The sequence below is a fragment of the Vipera berus genome (genome assembly GCF_964194415.1).
Source record: "Vipera berus genome assembly, chromosome: 14".
NCBI classification, from domain to species: domain Eukaryota; kingdom Metazoa; phylum Chordata; class Lepidosauria; order Squamata; family Viperidae; genus Vipera; species Vipera berus.
Window position 1 is genome coordinate 9,856,471 of NC_138217.1, and position 23,522 is coordinate 9,879,992.

At 45.8% G+C, this 23,522-nt stretch overlaps 1 protein-coding gene across 1 annotated transcript in view; it reads right to left on the reverse strand.

Moving 5' to 3' along the window:
- The window catches only part of FBXW8 (F-box and WD repeat domain containing 8), a 56,014-nt gene that overhangs the window by 9,495 nt on the left and 22,997 nt on the right, over positions 1-23,522 (reverse strand). Inside the window, exons 5-7 of the mRNA XM_081338743.1 lie at positions 18,785-18,942; positions 9,734-9,930; positions 8,387-8,596 (exon numbers count right to left, since the gene is read on the reverse strand). Coding sequence (XP_081194869.1) covers positions 8,387-8,596; positions 9,734-9,930; positions 18,785-18,942 — 565 coding nt within the window. The remainder of the gene's footprint in view (positions 1-8,386; positions 8,597-9,733; positions 9,931-18,784; positions 18,943-23,522) is intronic.

The window sequence follows — 23,522 nt, forward strand, 5'->3', positions numbered from 1 at the left end:
AAGGTGTATTCATACAAGGCCGATCCCTAGCATTCAAAGACGGTGGCAGGCTGCAACTGGGGGGGGGCAATTGATGATTAAGGCAGCAGGCTAGGAAGCGGGAGACCGTCAGTTCTAGTCCCACCTTAGCTATGAAAGCTGTTTGGGTGACCTTGAGCCAGCCCCTCTCTCTGCACCCAACTCGCCTCACAGGGTTGTTGTTGCGGGGAAAAGAGAAGGAAGGTGGGTGGGGGGATATGCTTGCTGCCTTGAGTGACAATCATAAAGGTGGGATACAAATCAATCTGTCAATCATCCTGGGGCTCTACACCCATGATCCCCAACCTTTTGGGCACCAGGGACCCCCGGTTCCGTGGAGCGAGGTTTTTCCACGGACCGGTGAGTGCGTGGTTTTGTGTGCTGCCTGGGCCCCATGGATGGGGCTTTGCTTGTTTGTGTGGACCGGTTGCTGGCATGCCGCAGCCCGGTAACCAGTTGACAGACCGGGGTTTGGGGACCTCTGGTCTAGACTACGCCCTTTCGCCAAGGACCATCTCTGTCCAACAGATATGCCCACCTTCCTAAGCTCAACAACTTCCAAACTCTCAAAATCAAAAATTTCCAGACTCCAGTTGACTCCCATTCTGTTTTACACTGTGTAATTCAACATATCCCCGAACGCCTTAAGTCGGCCTTCACCATGAGGTTGAGTTAAAGACCTCGGAGATGAGGGGGGGAAACACACACACACACGCACACACAACACAACAGCATCCATTTCGTGGGCGATTCTTCCCATGTTACAAATCCCTTAACGACCTTTACCGTCTCACCCCCTCGCTCGCTCTTTTAATAAGGCCGAGGCAAATGGGACTTCATCGTGAGACAGGAGAGTAGGATCAATTATTCATGGCTTGGCTTTCTCTAGCATTCAGGCGATGCATTAGCCTAATGCCACCTCTTCGCCAGGATAAAAGTTGGTCACTGGGAACTTTTAGCCTTGGGCAGAAAGGCAGGATAGGACAGACAAAATGGGCACAGGAATAAGGAGCTGGGCTATTACTCTGCAAATGAAGTTTTTCTTGCAGCCACACCACTTCCGACACAAAGATTTGAAAATGGCTGTTCACATATTTGAATCCCACCACGGAAGGGAAGGGAAGGGAAGGGAAGAGAAGAGAAGAGAAGAGAAGAGAAGAGAAGAGAAGAGAAGAGAAGAGAAGAGAAGAGAAGAGAAGAGAAACGATATAGAATAGAATAGAACAGGAATAGAATAGAATAGAATAGAATAGAATAGAATAGAATAGAATAGAATAGAATAGAATAGAATAGAATATAGGATGGGATGAATAGAATAGAATAGAAGAATAGAATAGAATAGAATAGAATAGAATAGAATAGAATAGAATAGAATAGAACAGGAATAGAACAGGAATAAAATAGAATAGAATAGAATAGAATAGAATAGAATAGAATAGAATAGAATAGAATAGAATAGAATAGAATAGAATAGAATAGAATAGAATAGAATAGAATAGAATAGAATAGAATAGAATATAGGATGGGATGAATAGAATAGAATAGAATAGAAGAATAGAATAGAATAGAATAGAATAGAATAGAATAGAATAGAATAGAATAGAATAGAATAGAATAGAATATAGGATGGGATGAATAGAATAGAATAGAATAGAAGAATAGAATAGAATAGAATAGAATAGAATAGAATAGAATAGAAGAATAGAATAGAATAGAATAGAATAGAATAGAATAGAATAGAATAGAATAGAATAGGGATGTAGAATAGAATAGAATAGAATAGAATAAGGATGTAGAATAGAATAGAATAGAATAGAATAGAATAGAATAGAATAGAATAGAATAGAATAGAATAGAATAAGGATGTAGAATAGAATAGAATAGAATAGAATAGAATAGAATAGAATAGAATAGAATAGAATAGAATAGAATAGAATAGAATAGAATAGAATAAGGATGTAGAATAGAATAGAAACGAAGAATAGAAAAGAATAGAATAATAGAATAGAATAAGGATGAAGAATAGAGTAGAATAGAATAAGATGGATGAACAATAGAATAGAACAGAATAGAAGAATAGAATAGAATAAGGATGAAGAATAGAATAGAAACGAAGAATAGAAAAGAATAGAAGAATAGAATAGAATAAGGATGAAGAATAGAATTGAATAGGAATAGAATAGAATGTGGGATTCAGCCGGTTCGCACCACTTCGGCAGAACCGGTAGCTACTTTTTTGTGGTCCAGGCCCAGAATGGACTTCCAGAAGCGGCATTCACACAGAGAACCGGTTGTTCACCTATTTGAATCCCACCACTGGTTGTTAAGTCAGAGGAGTGACCGATAGTCACTTTTTTAAAGTGCCATGTAATTTCGAACTGTCTCCAGACGAATGATTATAAGTCAAGGACTCTCTCTAGCAAAGCAATCCTGTTTGATCATAGATCTACAGATGAGCTAAAATTTGAAAAACCGACTAGAGGGAAAAAAGAGACAAGTAGAGGAGAGAGCAAAAGATTAAAAAAAACACGATTAGGTGAAAAATGAGGAACGAGAGAGAGAGAGAGAGAGAAAAAAGTGTGGATTTAAAAAAAACTTGGGAGGGAAAGAGAAGAAAACAGTTAATATGCATGAATAATGGATGCTTGATTTAAAAGCAATTTACTCCCATATGATGTAATTTTTTGACAACCAGCCAGCCAGTCTGTCTTGCAACTCCCTGCCACGAAAAAACCCCCACAAAACCTAGCCTGGGAAGAAAACTGCATTTTATGCTCTTCGAAAGGTGATTTTTCCCACTGGCAGGTGTGGATGCACACACACACGCACGCACGCACACACACACCGCCTTGCCCTCAAGGAGTGGGTTGCTTCTACGTGACGCTACACACAAAAGGGGTTCAATCAAAAAGACGCACTCGGGAGATCTTGCGGGACGTCTTTGGAGTCAACAGGCTGCCTCGGGGCACCCACCCCCACCCCAAAACCCATGCTCCCCAACTCTTCCCCCTCGTACCTAGCTTTGTGCTGAGGCTTTCAGGATGGGGCTAGAAGAGAGTCAAAGCCATCGACTCAAGAGGTGTTTTTGCCAAGCAGGGCCAGGCCAGGGGTGCAGAGCGGTGCCAGAGCACCTGCAGTCTCTGATGTTTGTGCCCGGGATCCTCGGAGGGTCTGTCCTGCCAAGCGGGGAACCCAGCCAAGCCAGAGGAGGTGGGGAAGAGGCAAACGTCTATTGGATGCGAAACAGAGGTAGCCAAATTCATTTATTTATTTTTTTGCTCCAGATGAAAAAGAGCAGGAAGAGGATGGATGAGGGTGGGACGCCTTATTTATTTGGGAATTTTGGAACCACCTTGATAGAGCGGGTGGATAGGACAGGATAGCCGGAAGGGACCTTGGAGGTCTTCTAGTCCAACCCCCTGCTCAGGCAGGAAACCCTGTACCCTTTCAGACAAATGGCTGTCCAGTCTCTTCTTAAAAACTTCCAATGATGGAGCACACACAACTTCTGGAAAGCAAGCTGTTCCACTGGTTAGTGGTTCTGACAGTCAGGAAATTTCTCCTTAGTTCCAGGTTGCTTCTCTCCTTGGTCAGTTTCCATCCGTCGCTTCTTGTCCTGCCTTCGGGCGCTTTGGAGAATATCTTGACTCCCTCTTCTTTGGGGCAGCCCCTGAGATGTTGGAAGAGTGCTACCATCATGTCTTCCCTAAGGGAACAGATTGGAGCAGGAGGTCTGACGCTGGACGTGGGGGATGATGGGTGGATGAGGTGTGAGGCCCTGATTGTGCGTCTTGAATTAAGGAGGCTATTCAGCGGCCAGGTGGAGATTCTGGTTTTTAAGGAACAGGGTCAACCTGGACTCTGGACGTCAGTGCAAAAAGGACTTTAGGAATCACAGCCTGCACATTTTGCGTTTTCTTTCGGAAAAGAAATGAATACGATTCCCGGCGTTACCAATGGGCTTAGGAAAAGGCTGTCAAAACTCTTTCGTGGATGAATTGGGGGATGCAATTCCACATCATTTTTAGGTAGGGCTGAACATTTAAAGGTGCATTTGTGTGTGTGTGTGTGTCTGTGTGTGTGATTATTTTGAACCCGCTTGGGCAGTAGGGCGAGAACGTAATCGGGAGCCAAAGATTAAAAACAATTCTTTTAAATGAAATAGCTAGCTTTGAGAGTTTCTCAAAATCAAAACGTATTGCTCTTGCAGAAAGGGGCAGATGCATTTGGAGCAGAATGGAGATGGTCCAGTTGGGTAAATTAGCCAAATGAAAATTACTTGATGGGCTATAAAACAACATTAAAAAAGGGTGTGTGTGTGTGTGTGTGGCGGTTTCAGTCATGTGGAAGAATCGCAGCACCCACTTAACACTGATCCAGCGCATCTAATGCTTTGGACAGACGTGCTGAATACTAGCCTGGCAACACACAACCTAATGCCTGAACGTTTGTGTGTGTGTGTGTGTGTGTGTGTGTGTGTGTGTGTGTTTCTCATCCCACCCAGAAGAGTGCCAAAAAGTACCGATACATCTTCTGTAGCAATCTAGGGAAAAATCATTGACTTCTGACCACATTAATCCACCCGTGCAAAGTCCCTTTGTGTCTGGGGAATAATTATCATAATAGACATTAGTAATTAGTTTTCAGTGTGATGTCAGCCAGTGTGGCAATGCCAACAAGCCCCTGTTCTTGTCAAACCCAACCCGGCTGTCTGGGCTGTTTCAGCTCCATCTCCCTGATTAAAATAAAGAGGGTTTGCACCACCCAGAAGCCATCTGTCCAACAGGCACTCAAACCTGGAATCTATTTGGAGATCACACAGACACCTAGAGAGGCAACTGGGAGGGCCCCATAGGTCTCTTATACTGGGGCTGGTGGTGGTGGTGGTGGAACTCTTCAGCTAGAACCTGGAGGTTCACCCAAGGTCTCGGCTATGAAAATCGAGGACGAAATTGGCGGAGAGATGAATCACACCTCGCCAAGGAGTGGGCTTGAATTCTTAAGGAAGACGGGATCGAGAAATCCGAATTGCATTTTGATTAAAGGGATTGCTGTTGCCTTCCCAGCGAAGTGGTACCTATTTATCTACTCGCATTTGCATGCTTTCAAACTGCTAGATGGGCAGGAGCTGGAGCTAGTGATGGGAGCTCGCCCCATCGCGCGGGTCTCAAATGCAGGCTGTCAGCTTTCAAAGCGGACAAGCTCAACGCCCTTAGCCGCTGAGCTATTGTGGCTCCCCACAACACAGGGGTGTCAAATTCAATTTCATTGAGGGCCACATCAGCATGGCGGTTGCCCTCAAGGGGCTGGGTGGGCGTGGCCTACTGGGTGGGCGTGGCTAGAGTGCGTATGGCCTACTGGGTGGGCATGGCCAGCTCTACATCGTTGGGGGGCCTGGGCAGGAGTGGGACAGATCTGAGGGTCTCTGGCAGGAGGAGGGTCTCTGGGCCAGGGCCAAGGCAGCGGGGGCCGTTCCCTCACTGTTTCCAGGATGGCTTCGCGGGCCACATGAAACCACTTCGCGGGCCGGATCTGGCCCCCGGGCCTTGTGTTTGACATGTCTGCCACAACACATTCCTGCATGTTCAACTTTTGATATACAACCCTTGGGATAAGACCAACTCTTAGCGGTAGGATGCTTATTATATGGTACCTCTTGACTGTATTCTCTGGAGATTTGATTGGCCCAGCCTCTGCTGGCATTTCAGAAAGCTTTAAAAATATGGAAGCCTACCTGGGCACAGGTGGGCAGGTTAATTGAACCCGTGAGGCTGAAGGTGATTTATGGATGCCCTGTATTGTCCTCGGCTGTCGCGCCGTGTTCTAATATTAATTTGTGTTGACTTTTTAGCCCTGAGCTGCTCCTGCAAGGTGGCCAGCCGTGTAAATCATTTTAATACATACATACATAAAATAATCTAAAGTAACATTTTCATACCTAAGCCCTTGGTCGACGTTACAGTTACAATTTATGACCACAATTGGGCCCAAAATTTCTGTTGCTAAGTGAAACATTTGTTGCCGGAATTTTGCCCCATTTTACGACCTTTCTTGCCACAGCGAACCACTGCAGTTATTAAGTTAGCAACACGGTTGTTAAGCAAAGCTGGCATCCCCGTTGACTTTGCTTGTCAAAGGATCCCAAAAGGGGATCACGTGATCCCGGGACACAGCAACGGTCGTTAAGCGTGAGCCAGTTGCCAAGCGTCTGAATTTTGATCACTTGACCATGGGGCTGCTACAAAGGTCGTAAGTGTGAAAAATGGCCGTAAGTCACTTTTTTCAGTGCCGTTTAAACTTTCAAACGGTCACTGCCAGGAGTTCAAACCTGACTCGCTCAAGGTTGACTCAGCCTTCCATCCTTCCGAGGTAGGTAAAATGAGGACCCAGATTGTTGGGGGTAATAAGCTGACTTTGTAAAAATGCCGCTGGGGGGTGTGTGTGAAAGCCCTAACAAGCAGGCATATACATAGAATGAAGGCTACTGCTAAGCTTGTAAGCCGCCCTGAGTCTTCGGAGAAGGGCGGGATATAAATGTAATAAAAATTAAAAAAAATAAAATAAATGAACTGCTGAAAGTCAAGGATTACCTGTATTTAGCCAACTTTGGAAGTTTGCAACTCAGCCGTTCCAGTTCTGCCACGGGTATTTTTTGTGCCCCGTTTAGGAGAAACTTGTCGGACGCAACTTTTATTTTGTTTAAACTGAGGCTGCATATTTGATCGGTCTGCCTTTATGATGCCAGTTAGAAGCTTATGGAAATAAACAAGCAAGCAAACATCTGAATTGATTGAGTTAGCTTCTGTCTTTTAAAACGTCGACGAGCATTGCTCATAAACCTTTAACAACCTATTTGTAGCTGGAAGAGCTGTGTTTAAAAGAAAAATAAGATACGTAAGAAGCTGGATCCTGCACCTAATAAAACTTATAGATCGGGAATCTGTCCATTTGAATTTATTCAGCTGCTTTATTCTTCCAGGCCGCAAACTGGTCTTAGTCCAGTTTGCAAATTCAGCATACTAATAAAAATCCACCTATGTTTTAATGCACCTTTATTGCACTGTACACATTTTAATGTACCTTTCATGCATTATAGATACATTAGCGCTCCCTAACGTGCGCATTTGTATGTCGCGTTCCTTTGCATGCATGCATCTTAGCCTTGATTTTTCTCTTAACACTGCACATCGGCGTGCAAAAGGCGGTTTAGGAGTACAGGTTTGGGAAATACCGTACGAAAGTTATGAAAACCCATGCCAAATAATTTATCCACGTTGCTCTTCCTCCTCTCTTCTTCACGATCATTGTTATTTTGAATCTACGTAAACTGCCCCACGGCCTACAAGGATGGAGATGCAAAATTGGCGTGAAAGAAAAAAATAAGTAACAATATAGCCTGGGTCATTTCGATGGTCCTGCTGAAGCCGTTGCACACACCTAGCTCCAATTATTTATTAGTCCTCCTTAGGAAGTAAGAGGTTGAGGAAAAGAAGTGAATTGCTTCAGGCTACGGCGGCGGCGATGAAATCTCTTCCAGATGCAGTACAACGCGGATTTGACAGGGGTAGCAATTTGTAACGAGCAATGTAGCTAAGTAGGAACACAAAGCCCATGAGCCTCAGGCTGGAGAGACGTCAGGCTCTCCCTCCCCAACCCCCCAACTCATATTATCATGACCTCAGGAGTCAGCCCAAGACACTCAGGAGCACAACAAAAGGATTTCTCTCCCCCCCCTTCCCTTTTCGGGATTACTGTCTACAGATAGTCCTTGACTTACGACTACAACTCAGCCCTAACATTTCTAAATGAGACATTTGACCCCAAGGTTTGTTTTTCATCACCTCCAGGAGGTTGAGACCTGTCTTCCAGAGTGTGGGATAGAGAGGAGTGAATTTAAAGTAAACCAAAGAAGATTCCGATTCGATACGAGGGGGATTACGCTTTGATAGCGGAAACCAATTCTCCAGAAAAATGGCAAGGTTTACGCAGGGTAGCATCTGTTGATGCAACTTGCATTGAGCTACCAGCCTTGAGCAGTGGTTGATCAGCACCGATGGCCTTTCAAACTCTTAATGCTATGGAAATTCATTAGGCTTAAGGTGCCATAACAATATTAGCTGAGCTTAAGTAGATTTTGTACCGTCCCAGAATTGGAAGGGACTTTAGCGGTCTTCTCCAACTACTGCTCAGCACAGGGACTCTCCTAACGTTCTGGAAACATGGCTGCCCACTCTTAAAATCCTCCAACGATGCGAGTACCCATAACTTCAGGAGATAGGCTGCCCCACTGCTTAATAGCTCTCCCATCAATCCAATATGCAATAGAGAGAAGCCAAGGTCAAACATTTTAGGGCACCCAAGTAAGTACCTTGTTGGTCTCATTAATCAACCAGCCGAAGCCTCTGACGCCAAACGCCACCTCGCTGGCTGAGACGTCCAGGCATGTGACGGGCTGGCCGTAGACAGAATGCAGGACTTGAGCTGGCTCTCCTTCCTTCAAGTAGTAGATTGTGTCCTCCGCTGCTACTACCGCACCTGGGCAGCCCGAAGTAGGGGGCACAAGACAGAGTAGGCTGACCTGCAAAAGAGTTGACGGGGTGAAGAGAGTGTTGTGTCTCAAACATCTTTCCCTGCCAAAGTATTCTTTCCACTTCTCCCCAAAACATCAAAATAGCTATCCTTGCGCCTTCAGTGCCATGAGTTTCAATTCTCTCAATCTATGACAGGGAAGAGGAGCGTCTCCATAGGGAGAGGAGGAGGAGGACTGTGGGGTCCTTGGTACTCTCTGAGCTTGGATATTTTCTTGCAGACATTTCATTACCCAACTAGGTAACATCTTCAGTGCTAGGAGGAAATGGGCCTTACAGAGAGGACGACGACGACGACAACTGTGGGGTCCTTGGTGCTCTCTGAGCTTGGTAGTTTTCTTGCAGACATTTCATTACCCAACTAGGTCACATCATCTGTGCTGAGAGCTAAGATTGTTGAGTGCTGTTGACGTTACCTAGTTTGGGTAATGACACGTCTGCAAGAAAACAACCCCAAGGACCCTTCATTTCAACCCTGAGCTACAAATATTCTCCTTTATTAGAAGAAAACTTTGATAAAAGAGTGCCTGTCAAAGCAAAGAGCTTGATACTACTACCGCAATGACCCCATCCTGGCCTATTCCAGATACAATGGACCAGCCAGCATGCCCACCTCTGTTCAGAATAATCTGGGTGGGTTTTTTTCAAATGGAGGATTCACCAAAGAGAACTTCCTCTGATCCTTTTGACCCAATGAAAAAGTAAACAGAAAGACCAAAACACCTCCTCACCAGCAGTCAACACCCAGATGAGTAGAGATTAATACCAAGGTTAGCACTAAAACAACAGTCCAGCAGTAAACAGAACTCCAGTTGGGGAACTAGCCAATCAGACCTAAAAGCTAACTCTAAACAACAGCCTAATTAAGGAACCACCAAGACTGGCAGGGCAAGCCACTAATAGATAAGCAGAAAGCCAACCCCACTCCTTGCTAGCATTGATGAGGTTACCTAGTAAGGTAGTAAAATGTCTGCGAGAAAGTTGCAAATATTCTCTGCTATCAGTCCTTTGAGCTGCCGCCTTGCTCCTTTATCAACACAGCGCATTGATCTTTGCTAATTGGCCAAAGGCGATGCAATCCAGCACATTTCAAGGGCTTTTCCTGTGAATTCACAAAAGAGACTCACCCACTTCTGAATCTCAAACTCTGCCGCGGTTCCCCAGTATCCTTTGTCGTTGGCGCTTTCCACTTTGACCTGGAAGCCGGAGACCGTGGCTACGGTGGCCCCCTCAGCCGAAAGCGCCATGGCTTGAATCTTCTGGTTGTGTCGGTACCGGTGGATTGGCTCAGAACCAACCAACAGGCTCCACACTTTGACTGACCCTGCGTGGCAAAAGGAGAAAAGGGGTGAAAATAGAATGTGGGCTATAAACCTCTCTCTCCCTATAGGATATAACAGGATATTATGCTGGTTATTATTTCCCTGCTAGCTGATTCATGTGCTAACGTTTGCCAATATTTCAAATCTGCAAATGGTACAGGTGCTCCTGCTTGAGCAGGGGGCTGGACTAGATGACCTCCAAGGTCCCTTTCAGCTCTATTCTATTCTATGGGAAGGGAAGAAACTTTTCAATGTCTCACTGGGGCACCTAAGGCCATTCTCTACCTTTGCCATAAGGCTGCTCTCCGTGGTCCTGAAAAGCCAACGGCTAGCTCTACAACTACAACAATCACCCACAACATATATTTGGAGTCCTCCCCCCCCCAACCCAGCATAGATGGTTTCGCCGCAACACATAGATCTCTAGTGGTAGTTCTTGACTTACAACTGTTCATTTAACAACATTTAGCAAATGACCAGCTCTAAGTTAGGACGACCTTGGAAAAAGTGACAAGGTTACAACTGTCTCACCACCCTTGGTGGTCGCAATTTGCTTCCATGTTCCGTAGGTAGGTAGGTAGTTAGATAGGTAGGTAGTTAGATAGGTAGGGAGAGAGAGAGAGAGAGAGAGAGAGAGAGAGAGAGAGAGAGAGAGAGAGAGAGAGAGAGAGAGAGAGAGAGAGATGTTTTCGTAGATTTTCGTAGATGTTTTTGTAGATTTTCATGGGTACAGGTACAGACACCAGCCTGAAGATGACGAGTGGGACCTCGTCGAAACGTCACCAAGACACCCTCAATCTTACACGGGAAAAGACCGGAATACGCCAAGACCTATATATATATATATCTATATAGATATTTCAAAATCTTAAAAGACAGTGCAGTAAAAGTGCTACACTCAATTTGCCAGCAAATTTGGAAAACTCAACAGTGGCCACAGGATTGGAAAAGATCAGTTTACATTCCAATTCCAAAGAAAGGCAGTGCCAAAGAATGTTCAAACTATCGCACCATTGCACTCATTTCTCACGCTAGTAAAGTCATGCTTAAAATCCTACAAGCTAGACTTCAGCAGTATGTGGATCGAGAACTACCAGAAGTACAGGCAGGATTTCGAAGAGGCAGAGGAACTAGAGATCAAATTGCCAACATACGCTGGATCATGGAGAAAGCTAGGGAGTTCCAGAAAAACATCTACTTCTGCTTCATTGACTGCTAAAGCCTTTGATTGTGTGGATCATAACAAACTGTGGCAAGTTCTTAAAGAGATGGGAGTACCAGACCATCTTATTTGTCTCTTGAGAAACCTATATGCGGGTCAAGAAGCAACAGTGAGAACTGGACACGGAACCACTGATTGGTTCAAAATTGGGAAAGGAGTCCGGCAAGGCTGTATACTGTCGCCCTGCCTATTTAACCTATATGCAGAGCACATCATGAGAAAGGCAGGGCTAGATGAATCAGAAGTTGGAATTAAGATTGCCGGAAGAAATATCAACAACCTAAGATACGCAGATGATACCACTCTAATGGCAGAAAGTGAAGAAGAACTAAAGAGCCTCTTGTTGCGGGTGAAGAAGGAGAGTGCAAAACTTGGGTTGAAACTTAACATTAAGAAAACCAAGATCATGGCATCTGGCCCTCTCAATTCCTGGCAAATAGATGGGGAAGAAATGGAAGTAGTGACAGATTTTATTTTCCTGGGCTCCAAGATCACTGCAGATGGGGACTGTAGCCAAGAAATTAAAAGACGCTTGCTCCTGGGGAGGAAAGCCATGGCAAATCTAGACAGCACACTAAAAAGCAGAGACATCACCCTGTCAACAAAAGTGCGTATAGTCAAGGCTATGGTCTTCCCAGTTGCAATGTATGGCAGTGAAAGTTGGACCATAAGAAAGGCTGAGCGCCAAAGAATTGAGGCCTTTGAACTATGGTGCTGGAGAAGACTCCTGCGAGTCCCTTGGACTGCAAGGCGATCAAACCGGTCAGTCCTAGAGGAGATCAATCCTGACTGCTCTTTAGAAGGCCAGATCCTGAAGCTAAAACTCAAATACTTTGGCCACCTAATGAGAAGGAAGGACTCACTGGAGAAGAGCCTAATGTTGGGAAAGATCGAGGGCAATAGAAGAAGGGGACGACAGAGAATGAGGTGGCTGGATGGAGTCACTGAAGCAGTAGGTGTGAGGTTAAATGGACTCCAGAAGATGGTAGAGGACAGGAAGGCCTGGAGGAACGTTGTCCATAGGGTCGCGATGGGTCGGACACGACTTCGCAGCTAACAACAAATATAGATATAGATACATATTTAAAAAAAGACATAATACCAAGCTAGGGCTTTTAAAGTCGTGGTTTATTGAATAAACTCAACCTGCACGATTGATGCAGATTCACAGAACACAGTGCCTGGGTTCATGCATGAAATCCAGGATGGCTTAACCAGTCAGGGCATAGAGTCTCTGCCTGATTGAATACAGACAGGTCAAGAACTGTTTGTAAGTTACAGAAAACCACATCAGGGAGTGCTGGATTGGCACCCCTGCCAGGTTGCAAACGTTCCTTCCCTCCTTTGAAAACAACAAAAAGCAAAGCCAAGAAAAAGGATAATGAGACGGCATCCCAGCAAATTTAGAGGGTTATTTATGTGCACTTTGGTAAAGATTATTTCGGTGGCTGTGAAGCACTTCCACATGGCAAAATAGCACCAGCAATCTCAGGAGCTATCTAATGGCGCTGCCTCTAAATATTTATGCTCCTCATCAGGGGAGCGAGCAAAATCGCAGCCATTTTGTTTGTCTTTTTTTTTTCTTTTATTTTATTAGGGATGCATATTTAAATTAATCTATTTGCCTAAACAATTAGCCGGCTCGTTTTGTGTGCACGGTGCCAAAATTGCAATTAGGCTTCCATCAACATGCAAAAGGCCCATGTAAAACTGCCCCAAAGGAGTCGTAAGGCCGCTTGGAGTTGGGCTGTTCCAATTTTACTTCGAGAACTAATGGTAATTATCGTGATTGTTTGAAAGGTAAATAACAAGTAAGCTGGTTTTGAAAATAAGAATGCCTGTGGAACAGCAGCCACCCAACATGGAAGCAAATTAACTTCTCCCTTTTATATATATATATATATATATATATATATATATATATATATATATATATATATATATATATATATATATATATATATATATATATATATATATATATATATATATATATATATATATATATATATATATAGATATAGATATAGATATAGATATAGATATAGATATAGATATAGATATAGATATAGATAGATAGATAGATATATAGATATATATAGATATATATATAGATATATATAGATATATATATATATAGATATATATATATATAGATATATATATATATATATATATATATAAAAAGAACAAAGAAAAGAGCATCTTGAGCCACTTAAGCCCACTTCTGAAGCCCAAAGCAGTTTGGGGGAAGAAAAAAAATCTTGCACATTCAACTTTTGTAACCACAGCCATTGATTCAACTCTGAATTTTTACTCGGAGAGGCCAGGAAAAGCTACCGTGTGCAGGCTTTAAAATTCACTGACTGCTTTTACAACATGCACTAAAACAAGACTGGTTCATTTAATAATATTTAGGAACCTTTCTTTCTAGTTCCCAACTTACGAACTGGGATCAGATTGGCTGTTCCTAAAAAAGGCGGTTAAGGGAGCCTGATTTTATAACCTTTTCTGCCACGGTTTTTGTAAAGTAAATTACTGTAATTGTTACGTAAATTAACATTAAGAGAGGGATGGAATCAAGATCACGTGAAGCGTTAATGCCACTCTATAATGCCTTGGTAAGGAACGTTGCATCCAGTCTGTAAAAATGTCGTTGAGACTCTGGAAAGAGGGCAGAGAAGAGCAACAAAGATGATCAGGGGGCTACAGGCTAAAACATATAAGGAACGGCTGCTGGAATTGGGCATGTCTAGTTTAATGTAGAGAAGGGCGAGGGGGGACATGATAGCAGTCTTCCAATATCTCAGGGGCTGCCCCAAAGAAGAGGGAGTCAAGTCTTCTTCCTCCTCCTCCTCCGCAAACCCCTCTCCCTTCTAGCACTGATGATGTTACCTAGTTGGGTAATGAAATGTCTGCAAGAAAACAAACCAGCTCAGAGTGCGCCAATTTCTCCTCCTCTCCACAAACCCCATTCTCCTCTAGCACTGATGATGTTACCTAGTTGAGTAATGAAACAACCAATCTCAGAGGGCACCAAAGGAACCACAGTTCTCCTCCTCCTCCTCCTCCTCTCCTCTAGCGCTGATGTTACCTAGTTGGGTAACGAAACGTCTGCAAAAAAACCAATCAAACTCAGAGAGCACCAAGGGCCCCGTGGCTCTACTTCATTTCATGCCAGTATTCCGAGGGTCCGGCCTTTGTCTGTACACCCAAAAGCAGCGACGAGGGGAGGGGAGGCTATTTTGCCCAGCCTTCTCTCCCGTGGCACAAAAACTTTCCACGGTGCAAAGCGGAATGAGTGAGGGTGGGAGGATTAAAGTAAACAGTCTACGCACACCCACACCACACACATCACCAAGGCCGTGGCTGCGCGCCAGGCCCAGGCAAGCATGGAGCAGATGGCGCCCTGGCACGGCCCCCACGGCTCCTGCATTAGCAGCATCTGCTCATTAACCAGAAACTCTTCCCTCGCTTTCTCTAATGCTCCAGGAAAAGCATTTTGATTTGATTCATTTCGGGTAAGGCAACGGTGGAAGGCAATTAGTGGTAGGAGGAAAAAGGGGAAAAAAAAGAAGTCAAGCTGGATGCCTGCCAGTGCTGACAGTGGGAAACAAGGCAGAAGATGTCCAGAAAACTGGACAGTTGGAATTCAGAACATCACAATTGTGGATTCAGCTGCCAAGGCCTCCCAGGTGTAAGAAACGGCAAGCAGACAGGCAGGAAGAGGCCGCAGACCACCAGTTTTCCACCCATCCTTCTCGATTCCTTTGCAGCGGATCTCTCCCGGGATTGGGGCCATAAAGGCGTGGAGGCCACAGGCCACATAAACCTCCAGGTGGCCTCAACTTGCCCCTCTAAAAGAATGCAAATGACCAGCTGTCTGCAAAGGAGGATAAATCCTTCCGGTTTCGGAAGAAGCTTCTCGGATGAGAAGCGAAATGAAAACAAGGAAGTCCAGTTGCCTCCTGGGGGGGGGGGGGGGAGAAACACTTTTGGGATAACTATGACCTGGAGGACTGAGAATCTCCACTGACATTTTGACCGAAGCCTCCTTACTCATCGCGCGCTTCAGCCGGCACATGGACAGCTGACCGCAACCCTGCCATTTCCTAAGAAGCCAAAGTTTGCACCCAAAGACAACGAAAAAGACCAGAATTAAGGTGCAAGGCAGTCGTCAGCGTTGAGTATTGACAATTCCTCGACAACAGAGCTCGCCCAGGGATAGGCAGATTTAAATCATCACCGGGGGGGTGGTGGTGGTGGGGGTGGGGGGGTGGAGAGAGAGATCCACGGCCCTCTTTGCTCAGCCAGTAAGCTGTGAGGACAAGGCAGGCATAAAAAATGCCCGCGGGTTCCTCTTGGAGACCGGTTGCCAAGGGCATCGCGGCTTGCGCCCTGCTGAATGGGGAGAAAATGGTGTTGTGTCAACGCATTTGCTAAGAGCCTTTTCAACGCACTAGCTCCTCGTGCTAACAGATGGCTTCGGTGGCACACATGCTACAAAAGCAACACACACACACACACACCAGGAAGAAAACATGCACACAGACACACACACAGACACACGGGGTGGGGGGAGGAGGGCATATAGCAGCAAAAAAAAAAAAAGGATAATTGCTTTGAAAATCGCAAGAAATATGTACGTGGACTCCTCCGGGTGTACATTTGCTGAGGTCTCTCTCTGCGATTCTCAGCGATTGAGGTGGACAATTTTTTGCAGGTAAAATGTTTCGGGATGGTGAAAAGCGGGAGGCAGGTCTGATTTTTCCGGTGCCTTTCGGGAAGAGCTTAACAATTTAAAAAAACGTTATTTATCCATCCTAGCGCCTGTGTGCTGAGCAGGAAGTCCTCGACTTACGACCGCAACTTGAGCCCCAAATTGCCTCCTTCCGTTAAGGGAGGATTTGTTCCCATTTTACGACCTCTCTTGCCACGGGTGTTAAGGGAAACACCGCAGTTGTTCGGCGAGTAAGGCGGTTGCAAAGTGAGTCTCGGCTTGTCAGACGGTCGATTTTTTCCCCCTCCCCCCCGGGGACACTGCAACTGCAACCGTCATAAATACGAGTCAGCTGCCAAGCGTCTGAATTTGGGGTCACGCGACCGCGGGAGGCTGCAACGGTCGCAAGTCTGAAAGGCGGCCGTTAAGGACCTTTTCCCAGCGCTGTTGTAACTTTGAGCGGTCACTGAACGAACTGCCGTAAGGGCGACCTGTGGTTGCTGTGTGCTTTGCACCTCATTTTCGCCAATCCGAGAGGACGAAGGTCTGAGGATGTTTGCCAGATTGAGGTTGCTTAAAAGGGATGGAAATGAGAATTACGAAGGCTTTTCTTCCCGTTTATTGTGTCTCCTCTTGGTTTATTGGTTTTTAATTGTACGCTGCTAAGGGTCGGTTTCGAGTTGAGGCAGCCTTATAAATTGAAGTCATAAATAACATAAAATTACCGAGTTTAGGTTTCATTGGTCTGGGATCGCGAATCAAGAAGGAAATTACATTGCACTAAATTAAATAAATTTAATTTATGAGATGTGCGCCGTCCAGTTATCTGCGATAGGTGCTGCGTTACAGCATCTGGAGCACCTCACTTCCTTTCAGGGGAAGCAGCAGAGGCCAAGCAGAGGCACGGGGGGGGGGAAATTGCAAGGTTTGAACAGTCCTCTCCCCCGCCCCCCCGGCACCCTTACTGCAAGCATTGAGTTTCTTAACAGGCATGTTTCGCAATCAGATCAGGTGACAGTAGATTCGGGATGGCCCGTTTAGGCTTTGAATGGGGTATTTGGGGATTAGAACATTCCGTTCTGCATATCAGATTGGAATTCATATTCCTCTAGATCAGCGTGTCTCACCCTTGACAACTTTGAGAGGCGTGGACTTCAACTCCCAGAATTCCCCAGCCATGGAAAGAGAAGGGGAAGAGGAACACAAACGGAAAGGAAAGGAAAGGAAAGGAGGAAAGGGAAGGGAAGGGAAGGGAAGGGAAAGGAAAGGAAAGGAAAGGAAGGGAAGGGAGGAAAGGAAATAGAGAAGGGAAAGGAAAGGAAAGGGAAGGGAAGGGAAGGGAAGTGAAGGAAAGGGAAGGGAAGGAAAGGAAAGGAAAGGAAAGGAAAGGAAAGGAAAGGAAAGGAAAGGAAAGGAAAGGAAGGGAAGGGAAGTGAAGGAAAGGGAAGGGAAGGGAAGGAAAGGAAAGGAAAGGAAAGGAAAGGAAGGGAAGTGAAGGAAAGGGAAGGGAAGGGAAGGGAAGGAAAGGAAAGGAAAGGAAAGGAAAGGAAAGGAAAGGAAGATAAAAGGGAAGGAAAGGAAAGGAAATGAAGGGAAAGGAAAGGAAATAGAGAAGGGAAAGGAAAGGAAGGGAAGGGAAAGGAAAGGAAAGGAAGGGAAGGGAAGTGAAGGAAAGGGAAGGGAAGGGAAGGAAAGGAAAGGAAAGGAAAGGAAAGGAAAGGAAAGGAAAGGAAAGGAAAGGAAAGGAAAGGAAAGGAAAGGAAGATAAAAGAAGGGAAGGAAAGGAAAGGAAAGGAAAGGAAGGGAAGGGAAAGGAAATAGAGAAGGGAAAGGAAAGGGAAGGGAAGGAAAGGAAAGGAAAGGAAAGGAAAGGAAAGGAAAGGAAAGGAAAGGAAGATAAAAGAAGGGAAGGAAAGGAAAGGAAAGGAAGGGAAGGGAAAGGAAAGGAAATAGAGAAGGGAAAGGAAAGGGAAGGGAAGGGAAGGAAAGGAAAGGAAAGGAAAGGAAAGGAAATAGAGAAGGGAAAGGAAAGGAAAGGAAGATAAAAGAAGGGAAGGAAAGGAAAAGAAAAGAAAGGAAAGGAAAGGAAAGGAAAATGACATTTGGTTGTGAAATATGGCATCTGGGGGTAGCATTTTACTGCACATTCTCTGTCTAACAAACTGGAAATGAATTTATCACTTGGGGTCTGCTTTTAGCTACTGTATTTTGTATTTTTATATTTCTGTAGTATTTGTATCATTTTATCTTTTTAATATTGTAAGCTGCCCAGTTATCCTGTGGTAAGATGGGTGGCCAACAAATGTAATAACAATAACAACAACAATAATAATATAGTAAACAGGTGGATGAATGGAAGAGACAGAAGGAGAGGGATTTACATCTCCAGTGCAATATCTGCCTTGCCCTTTGTCTTACTAGCCCTCCTTCCCTACATCTCGAGGAAAAGAAAGGGGAATTTTTTTAAAAAAAAAACAAACAAACAACCACACACACACAACCCACCAGACAGGCCAAAACAAGTTGTTTGCTCACGACAAGCTTGGCCGGGCTGGGGCCTGGCACCCAAGGTTCCTCCAAGTTGCTGCTCCAGAAGGAATTAAAGCCCTCGTTTTAACGGGCAGCGCCATCCAAGGCCTCCTAATGCAATGGAGGTTATCGGCCAACTTTCCCACACAAAAGCAAGCCTAAGCGTGTGTGCGTGTGTGTGTGTGTGTGTGTGTGTGTGCACGTGTACAGGAGAGGATTAGAATTGCTCTCAGAAAGAAAGGAAGCGGGGAAAAAAGAAAGGAGAGGGGAGGTTAAAAAAAAGAAAAAGAAAAAAAAAAAGAGAATAGAGCTGGGCACAGCTGCTTCATTTCCAGAAAGCTTTTTAAAAAGACGACCGTTTAGGACGGGCTTGCCGTTAACTTACCATCCTCGTACGCCGACGCGGCCAGGGAGCTGTTTATCCTCACAAAAGAGGCATGTGGCCGGGGGCCAGGATCCCCCGAGCCGTGCTCCGGTTCCAGGACGGGGGCCGCGTAGTCCCAGGTGCGCGTGTCCCACAGCTTCACGTCGCCCGACGTGTATCTGGAAGGGAAAGCCAAGCGTGGGATCCAAAAGCTGCAGGGGTCAAGGCCTCTTTTCTGCTTTTTTTTTTTAAGGGGAGGGTGGGGGGGGCTTTTGAGTTCTGAGCTTGGTTCGGATCCAAAGCTCCTTCCCAGCAAGATGGGAGGCCCTGTCTGCAAAAGGAGGGCGGCGGGCGTCCTCCTCCGTGGCTCCTGTCAGGAAATTCAGATTTACCAATTGAATTGCGTTTATTTGCATTGTTTTAATTCGCCCTGTAAACCGCCCTGAGTCCTTCGGGAATAGGGCGGTATTATAAAATCAATTAAATAAATAAATAAATAAAACCTTCAGGACAGCCGACTCCACAGCCACAATTCAGCACCAAAATTGATGGGGCTGAGCGAGGCGGTTGTTAAGCAGGTTTCGCCCCGTTTTACGACCGTTCATGCCACAGGGGTTAAGGGAACCGCTGTGGTGGTTAACTTAGGGACACAGTTGTTAAAAGACAATTTGGCTTCCCCACTGTCAGAAGGTCGCAAAAGGGGATCGTGTGTGACACACACACACACACACACACACCCCGGAACACTGTGTGACCGTCGTAAATACGAACCGGTTGCCAAGCGTCTGAATTTTGGATCGCGTGACCGCGGGGAGGCTACCACGGTCGTAAGTGTGTGTGGGGGGGGGAAAGGTCATACGCCACTGTTTTCAGTGCCGTTGTATCTTTGAACGGTCGCTAAATGAAGTGTTAAGTCGAGAACGATCCGTAATAGCAATAGCACTTAGACTTATATACCGCTTCACAGCCTTCTCTAAGCGGTTTACAGAGTCAGCCTTATCTTAATAAGGCTTAATAAGATCTACCTTATTAAGATACAGGGATGCGGTGGCTCAGTGGGTTAGGACGCTGAGCTTGTCGATCAGAAGGTTGGCAGTTTGGCAGGTCGAATCCCGAGTGCCGCGTAGCAGAGTGAGCTCCTGTTACTCGTCCCAGCTCCTGCCAACCTAGCAGTTCGAAAGCACGTAAAAATGCAAGTAGAAAAATAGGGACCGCTCCGGTGGGAAGGTAACAGCGTTCCGTGCGCCTTTGGCGTCTAGTCATGCCGGCCACATGACCACGGAGACGTCCTCGGACAAGCGCTGGCTCTTCGGCTTTGTAACGGAGATGAGCACCGGCCCCTAGAGTCGGAAACGACTAGCAAGCATGTGCGGGGGAACCTTTACCTTTACCTTTTATTAAGATACGGTAAAACAGCCGACTTCCCAATAGCGTCCACATTGGGTTTCTGCTTTTGACAGAAAGAGGAGGAACAGAGATGACGACAAAAGAAGTCTTTTGTAAGAGGCGGGAAGGGGTTGGATGTTAGCCCGACCAAGTAGGGCTGAAGAGGCTGGCAACTTCCCGGATGTTACCCCCTCCGACCAAAAAGACGACAGCAACAAAAAAGGGGACAAAGCTACAAAAAGCTCGAGTCGCAACGCCAAAATCAATCTCTCCAGAGCCCCAGATGTCCTTATCACTGCCTAATGACAACCCTACTCTGCCAATTAAAGACTCGGCTATCGCGGTTGCATTGTCAGTAAGCTTTTGGCCCCCAACGTTGATGGCTGTCTTAATTAGCGCTGGTGCAAAGTACAACTTTAAATTACGCACCCGAGCTGACAAACGCACGGGAAAATAAGGGATCAATAAGAGCGCTCAACTCGTAGCACCTGCATTGGCGGCGTGTGACGGCCGTTCACAAACCTGCTTTCCATTGGAAGAGAGAGAGAGAGAGAGAGAGAGAGAGAGAGAGAGAGAGAGAGAGAGAAAGAGAAGGAGGAGGAGGAGGAGGAGGAGGAGGAGGAGGAGGAGGAGGAGGAGGAGGAGGAAGAAGAAGAAGAAGAAGAAGAAGAAGAAGAAGAAGAAGAAGAGGAGGAGGAGGAGGAGGAGGAGGAGGAGGAGGAGAAGAAGAAGAAGAAGAAGAAGAAGAAGAAGAAGAGGAGAAGGAGGAGGAGGAAAGGAGGAGGAGGAGGAGGAGGAGGAAGAAGAAGAAGAAGAAGAAGAAGAAGAAGAAAGAAGGAAGAAAGAAGAAGAATCAGGGCCCTGAAAGCCAAACGCCTCTCGGCCACAATGCAATTTCCCCCCCCCCCTTTGCGCCTGAGTAGAAGCCGAGTGAAAGAAGATGGAAAAAAAGAGAGAGGCACGCAAGGTTAGAAGTAAAATGACCGTTGTTGACAGCCAAAATTGGGGGGGGGAAAATCAAATCAAAATAAAACTGGCGGCCGAATTCCGGGAGTTTGAAGCTGCAGCTCCTGCAGATGGTACCCCGATGTTCGTATCTCTTCGCAGTCCTGTAAACACGAAGCCTTGCCGCTCCTTCGGAAACTCGAGGCAACCTGGCCTCGACGTCTTAAATGGTGGGCTTGCAAGCGAAGGAAGGTGGGTTGCTAAAAGCCCCCCCCCCCGTTGACAAAAGCCATTTGATCAACCCATCCCTCAAGGACAGGTCAACCTCTAGCCCAGCCCTATCCTGCTTCACCTGTGCGGTTCCTTCGGCAGAGGGCTGTTTGTCAAAGGCAACCAATTTCAATCCCCCCCCACACACACCCCACTTTGAAACCTGACCTGTCCTTCCCTTGGTGGTGATGATGTCATCTACATTTGCTGCTAATGAAGAGGAGGCCTGCAAATGAGAAGGGCTGAGGGGAGAGATAAATGAACAGAAATACTCTGAAAAGAATTCATTTTTCTTCTCTCTCTTTTTTTTTCCAGGAAAATGCGTGAGGAGCCACAACCAGAAGCGAAGACGGAGAACATGAAACGATGCTCACCGATGTAAGCCAAAGATGAGGCAAAGCCTTAGAATAATTGGTGGCCCCCAGGGGGAGATCCTTCTCTGTGGGCGCCCCGGAGCTATGGAACCAGTTACCGGTTGAGCTCCGGACGGCGCCCGATCTTCGCTCCTTTCGCCGCGATCTGAAAACATACCTGTTCGAACAAGCCGGCCTGGCCTGAGGGGGGATTGGTGGGGGTTTTTTTTTACTATCATTTTATTGGGGTTTTTATTAATGTACCAACTGTTTTTATGGGCATGTATTTAATTATCTTTTAATTTTTGTAACTCTGTGTTTTATTCTTGCCCTGTACACCGCCCTGAGTCCTTCGGGAGAAGGGCGGTATAGAAATATTAATAAATTAAATTAAAATTAAAATTAAATAATAGGAGGGCTGGGAGGGACCTTGGAGGTCTTCTAGTCCAACCCCCTGCCCAAGACAGGAGACCTTTATTCCGTGCCGGACAAATGGCTGTCCAATCTTTTCTTGAAAACCTCCAGTGATGGAGCACCCACAACTTCTGGAAAGCAAGGTGTGTTCCACTGATTAATTGGTGTCATTGCCAGGAAACTCCTCCTTAGTTCTAGGTTGCTTCTTCTCCTTGATTAGTTTCCATCCGTTGCTTCTTGTCCTGCCTTCGGGTGCTCTGGAGAATAGCTTGACTGCCTCTTCTTTGGGGCAGCCCCTGAGATATTGGAACACAGCTATCATGTCACCCCTGGTCCTTCTCTGCATTAGACATACCCAATTGCTGCAACCTTAAGAGAATTTTGCAAGTCTCTGTCCCCTTTACAGTTCAAGAAACTACTAGGGTCCCTTCTGAACTGCTTGCCCTGCCCAAAGTATCGATGTGGGCTAAGCTGCCTTTTATCTGATGATGGGTTACTTAGCTGGGTCTCTTTGCTTTGTTTCTCAAGTTATTCCCGCATATTAATACAATCGCCCAGCAAGGGTACGCAGGACTACAGCTTAAATGTAGTTACCAATTCTGCAGTGCTGGGCTTGTTTACTCCAGAGTAAGGGGCCAGAAGAAGCTAACTGTCAGCATCTGGGCACAGGACCAGACCCTACGAAAGCAAGATGGAAGTATCGCATCTCAACTCAAGACAGGACAGAGATCCAAAAAAATAACAATAATCTCTACCTCCTTGTGCCCCCCGTATCTTTAACTTGGAGATAGTAATCTAGAGTTGTCTTAGAAGGATGTTGTGATAAAGGTCACCTTGATTATTGACCGAGCGACGTGAAGCCCTTTGATCGTTTGATGCATGAGTGAGTGGTTATTATTCAGGATGCTTTTTTAAAAGGGTGTTTATTTACGTCATCCTTCTTTCTTTGGAAGAATGCGAAGATACTGATCAGAGATCAGGAACTGGCTTCATTGTATTTCTGTTGCAAGCATTGTACGCTGCATACATTGGGGAGAGGTAAAACCTATCACCTAGCAAATAATACCTAATAAAGAGCATCATATTAAAAAATATATAAAGGTAAAGGTAAAGGTTCCCCCGCACATGCGTGCTAGTCGTTTCCGACTCTAGGGGCCGGTGCTCATCTCCGTTTCAAAGCCGAAGAGACAGCGCTTGTCCGAGGACGTCTCCGTGGTCATGTGGCCGGCATGACTAGACGCCAAAGGCGCACGGAACGCTGTTACCTTCCCACCGTAGTGGTCCCTATTTTTCTACTTGCATTTTTACGTGCTTTCGAACTGCTAGGTTGGCAGAAGCTGGGACGAGTAACAGGCGCTCACTCTGTTACGCGGCACTCGGGATTCGACCCG